General features: G+C 42.9%; 1 protein-coding gene across 1 annotated transcript in view; it reads right to left on the reverse strand.

The window, feature by feature from the left end:
* The window catches only part of HAUS4 (HAUS augmin like complex subunit 4), a 10225-nt gene extending 6976 nt beyond the window's left edge, over window positions 1–3249 (reverse strand). The window contains exons 1-2 of the mRNA XM_003801917.2: window positions 2840–3249; window positions 1033–1109 (exon numbers count right to left, since the gene is read on the reverse strand). Coding sequence (XP_003801965.1) covers window positions 1033–1087 — 55 coding nt within the window. The 5' untranslated portion in view covers window positions 1088–1109; window positions 2840–3249. The remainder of the gene's footprint in view (window positions 1–1032; window positions 1110–2839) is intronic.
* Between the last annotated feature and the right edge of the window lie 2677 nt (window positions 3250–5926).

Genomic DNA, 5926 nt, shown 5'->3' on the forward strand with positions numbered 1-5926 from the left:
TAGAGTGCCATGGCATCACAGCTCATAGCAACCTCCAACTCCTGGGCTCAAGAGATTCTCTTGCCTCAGCCTCCCAAGTAGCTGGGACTATAGGTGCCTGCCGCAACACCGGCTATTTTTTGGTTGCAGCCGTCATTGTTGTTTGGTGGGCCCAGGCTGGATTTGAACCCGCCAGCTCAGGTATATGTGGCTGGTGCCTTAGCCGCTTGAGCCACAGGTGCCGAGTCAGAATTACTAGAATTCTTAAAGGGGAACAAAACTAGAGTTCTTCACACATGTGAAGTTTCAACTTTGGATGTGATCCCTAGTCGCATAAGTGAGACTGACAGAAGGTATACCTTAGAGTAAGTAAAAAATTTAACCAATTCTTATTATAAGTAGAGTTAAGTAGCCTCTATATATGCACAACAGCACAAGTATGAGAAAAAGTACAAGGACTTGGGATCCTCTGATTACCCCCTATGCTCAAGAGGCTTTCTTTCCAATGTCTTTTCCCATATGGACTCTGCTGGGGTCTTTTACCTGTATTTACCAAAACATTCACATTTTCATTCTTTAGAACATCATACCCAAAGTCCTTTTAGAGAGTACTGACTGAAGGATTTGAAAGAGTAAAAACGTAGAAAATGCAAGTTCTTGAGGAATTCAAGATAAAGGATCTGAAATATGGAAAGAAGGATCTGAGATTTTAGAGAATAAGAGGTGATAAAATTCAAAACACAGGTAGGAAAGAAGCCTTGATGGAATTTGCTGGCCACTTTTATCTTTATGTTTGCTAATATAGCATGACAGCATCTTAAATTTTTAGTTTATTGCACAAGCAGATACTAAACCAACACTAACATGGTGTAATCTGTTTTCCAATAAGAAAGTATTCAAAAATGTCCATGTATTGTATTTAAAAATCTCTATGCCTCTGTGAGAGAAACCATACTGGTAAACATTATATATCCTTTTTATTATAGAAGGCAAAAACCTAGACAAGACCTCACTAGATAAATCACCAAACCTTTTGCAAATGGCTACTCTTACCTTGTTGAAGTATTTCCATCCCTTCTGCAGGTGAGCAGAGATCTCCAGATGCCATTTGATTTGCTTGGGATTCTTATCTATGCAATCAAGTGAAAAGAAAACAAAACAAAAAAATGAATAAACAGCTGGTTGCTCCAGGTGAAACTACCTTAGGAAGGAACTTTAGGGATGCCTTTTATAGCAGGCACAACTATGTCACATATCTAAGGGCGGAAGCTCTTATACAGGGTATCCCAAAGGTTGCCCTACATGCATACATAGAGAAAAGGGTAAATTGTAGCTAAATGTATTTTCATTTATAAAATACTAAACAAAATTTTACAAAATGTTTCTCTCTGTGTTGATATATATTAAAAATATAAGAGTTTGTACAGGTTTTATCAATAGACTTACAAGTGCCAAAACATTTTGTATTCTAAGCACATAAATGTGTCCATTTGTTCCAGGCTGTCCAAAAGGAGTCTCCTACAAAGGAAAAAAACTCCAATTCACTAGAGGATAAACAAGAGGATGCTCACCACCACCATTATGTCAAAGTTAAAACTGAGCTGCTACTTGGCCAGTTATAAGTGAACTGCAGAAAGGGAGAAAGGAAAAAAAATCAAAGTCTGCTTTCTTTCCCCCAGTCAAATAACTCAGCTATTAAATTCCATAATAGTTTTTTTGTGCTTCTTTAACTTGTCCTTTCATCTAAGATCTGCTGTTAGTTTTTGATCATTAACTCTAGAATCATACTTCAGGAGTGACAAATTATTCCACTCTTGAAAAAAAACAACAACAACAACTCATTTTCACATAACAGCATTAACAAAGAGCACCTGGAGGAAGGAGCATAACAAGAAGACTGATAGTGAGGTCAGGCCAACAGAGTACTGTAATGCAAAGATATAGTTAATGTGGCTGCAGCTGGGGATGTTGAGCTTGTGGGTGTTTTGCCAGCACATGGAGTACACTGAAAAGAATGACATCAACAACAAGGGGAAGTTTAGACGGACAAAGTTTGGACACAGGAGACAAATTTTTCCCCAGACATTATTTTCTGTGTTTGTACTCCAACCCCTCCTCTTGTAGGGGTATCAAACTCCAAAGCCCAGCACAGCCTCCCCCAAAGCAGAACAGACATTGAAGGTTATTAGGATTTAACACTTCATATTCACAGAACATTTGGTTTACTCACTCATTTTATGAGTTACATCAAAGTAACTACTCATTTCTTTTGTAACACGGTTTAGAGGGGGACGCTTCCAAGGAGGCAAAATGGTAGGACTTAATTTGCAGCCCTTGGTTCTGTGTGAATTTAAGGGAAATTTTATTTTTGTGCCCAACTTTTTTTTTCCCACCTGCAAAACTGAGATAACGACTCCTGCCTTGGATGAAACATTAAGAATAACACAATCGACTTGTCAACAAAAGTCACTAAACTCAGCATCTTAACTATTCTGTTTATCGTTGATCTAAGCCTGCAAATTCAGTTTTGCAGGCAAATTTTGCATGAGGCAATCAAGACCAACCTAAATTTCAAGAACTCAGTTGTTCTTCCCTTCCTAGGGAAAACTGCCCACTTGGGGTTCTCCCCCTTTTTAAGGGGCGTCGCTTTTCTTTACCCTTTTTAAAGGTTACAGGGCGTGAACGGCAATCAAGCTCTATTCACCACCCTCTGCACTCGGACGTGTTAAAACGCTGCTACAGGGACGCAAGCATTAAATGTTCTGACTCAGGCGTCTTTTAAATTCTTAGAGCTGTCTTTACACGCTGCACTGAACGTTAAATTGATTTTACAGGTATTTTCACAAGATGTGACCCTTACAGGGCCCGAGATGAATCAAAATGCAGAACGGGCTCTCCGGCGCCTACTTCCATTCTGTCTGGGCGCCCAAGGATTCCCAAGGGCGAGGACCGCCGTGGCGGCCGGAGACCAGGGGCTGGCCACATTGACTCTCCCCGCTCTCCTCCCCACAGCGGCGCCCGCCCAACTTCTGAAGCAAACCTGCACACCCTGGGGCAGCTGAAGCAACCGAGGGACTGCCGAGGAGGCTGAGGGGGTTGGCCGGCAGCGTCTACGCCGGGACCCTGCCCGCACCAGGGCTCCGGAACCTCGCACTCCAGCCTCGCGCAGGGGTTGGGGGAACCGAGGTCGGGGGGCACCGCACAGGAAGGCCCAGGAAAGGAAGAGGCCGCAAGTGCAGGAGAGGCCGCGAGGGAGGAAGGAGTGGGCGGGGCCGCACTCGAGGCGGGAAGGCAGGCCCCGCCCCTTGCCAGACGCGCGCCCCTGGACTCAACCGTCTGCCAACCCCGGCAGTGGAACTCCGCCTAGGGAAGAGAGCTATCTCAGGGGGCCTGCTTTGTCCTTTCTCTTTAGTTCCCACCAGCGAAGGGCAAATGTTGAGAAAGTGGTAATAATTGCTAACATTTATTGTGGGCCCACGCTGAGTCAGGCACTACACCAAGGGTTTTGCTTGCCCTACGTCTTTCAGTTCTTACAGTACTCTGTGAAGAAGTCACTATCATACCCATTTTACAGAGGGGAAAAACTAAGGCACAAAGAAGTTTAAGGTCGCCGCTCTCGGGATGTAATCTTGTCCCGGTGGCGCTCTGAATCTTCCCAGGCCTACCTCCTACTGCCTACACGCCCCCGGCCAGCTCCTGTCCTGGGCATGGCTTGCCAGCCCAGTCCCGTGCTTGGCACTGTTCACAGAACCCCTGTTCAAGAGGTAGGCTTCCTCTTGAGTTTCCTCCCCAGCCTCGTCTACCTCCTCCTTTATCTTTTATTCTTCATTCACTTATGTCCTAATCTTTCCAACTCCCACTCCCCCCATATCCTCTTTTTTGGAAAGTTGACTGGCATCAAGTCAGGAGGTGAATTATTTTTAAAAGCAAGAAAATTTAGGTGTGGTGATGACTGTTAGGAAGCTGACACAGAGGCAGGAGGATCGTTTGAACCCAGGAGTTCTAGGTTGGAGGTTTACAGTGAGCTATGATCCAGCCACTGCACTCCAGCCTGGGTGACAGAGACTCTGTCTCTAAAAAAAATAAAAAATAGGCTTGGCGCCTGTGGCTCAAGTGGCTAAGGCGCCAGCCACATACACCTGAGGTGGCCAGTTCGAATCCCCGGGCATTGTGGCGGGTGCCTGTAGTCCCAGCTACTTGGGAGGCAGAGGCAGGAGAATCGCTTGAGCCCAGGAGTTGGAGGTTGCTGTGAATTGTGATGCGGCAGCACACTACCCAGGGGGACAGCTTGAGGGTCTGTCTCAAAAAAAATAAATTAATAAATAATAAAAAATAAAGAAAATATTTAATGCTAAGTCCACTGCACTAAGGATATATAATCTCTTGTATCAGGGAAGCCAAAAAGCTAGAGTGGTAGGGAAGGAATCTCAGGGATAGATGTGTTGGGAGATGGAGAGTTTCATCTCTTTAGCATCAGCTAGAGACCTCTACTAGCATACTTAAAGGAATGGTGTGGTCCAGTACAGAAATGTCATATCCTTGATCAGCTCATCAGCTGCCCCCTTTCATGTTTAATATTAGAGTGCTGCTGTCATTTTCTAAGGCTTTTAAAAATCATTCATGCTTCCTCAATTCCATAGTGCAGCAACATTAAATATCAGGCATAATGTCCCTAACAAACGGCACTTGGAACAAAATAGCAAGCGTGCTTTGGTGACTCAGAGCTGATCGGAAATCTACTGAAATTTTGTCTTCCAGATTTGACAAGTTCTCTAATGTGGTACTATTTGGATTTGGCTAAAGTACTTGGGGAATGAGGAGGTGAAGGGTGCAGAAGGCTGTCTTCAAATAGGAGGATAAGGGGATAGTGATCGGAAGCCTTGAATTAAATGAGACCTTCATGTGCAATTATCTGTTCCGACTCTGTTTCTAATAAGTTGTGTGACCTTGGGCTTCAGGTTCCTTATCTGTCAAAAGGAGGAAATAACATATTTTTAGCTCCTCCAATCTCATTGTGTTGATGTAATGATCAAATGAGATAATGGCTATGAAAGTGCATTGGAAAGACTATAAAAGTGGGGTGTTTTAAAGTGACACTCATTAAACACGTATTAAGTGCCTTCAGAAAGACACAAAGATAAATATGACACAGTTCCTGCCTTGAAGTTCATAATCTAGTTTAGAAGATAAGACATATGCACATGGAAAGCAAGTAATACAAGGCAGCAAATAAGTGTCAAAAGAGCAGTTTAGATTATTAATATTAGAGAAACTTGAAGAAGGTACAGAATTTCTGCAAAAATAAATGGGGAAGACTATGAAATAAATCTTATTTTCATTGAGTCTGAAAGGATAGAGAAAATGTGGATCATTTAGAATGGAGGAAACAACCCAGCAAATGGAAGCAGAGACAGAGAGTATAAGCTGCATGCTAGGTCCAAGAGACAGGAACAGCTGAAGTGAAGGATGTTATAGGCCAGCTCTACATGAGACTAGAAAGTTGAGCCTACAGACCATTGTGGCAGTTAAAAATACTGCAAAGTACTGAGAAAAGATTCACAATCAGACACCATCTGGTGTCCTTGAGCAAGAAAGAATTGCAAGAGAGCTCCTAAAATTCATTCATAGTCTCTCTCTTCTCTCTTTCCTCTCCCTCTCTTCCTCTTTTTTTCCAGATTTTTTTTTTTAAATAGCTTCATCAAGGTATTTTGGTATATAATATTTAAGGTATAAAATTTAGTAAATTTTGATACTACTATACAGCCATGAAACCATCACCAAAATCAAGGTATTGAACGTATGTATCACCATATAAAAGTTTATTTGACTGGGCATGGTGGCTCACACCTATAATCCTAGAACTCTGGGAGGACAAGGCGGTGCATTACCTGAGTTCACAGGTTCAAGACCAGCCTGAGCAAAAGCAAGACCCCATGTCTAAAAAAAA

This window comes from Otolemur garnettii, unplaced genomic scaffold (genome assembly GCF_000181295.1).
Source record: "Otolemur garnettii isolate 467f Iridium unplaced genomic scaffold, OtoGar3 scaffold00225, whole genome shotgun sequence".
Classification (NCBI taxonomy): Eukaryota; Metazoa; Chordata; class Mammalia; order Primates; family Galagidae; genus Otolemur; species Otolemur garnettii.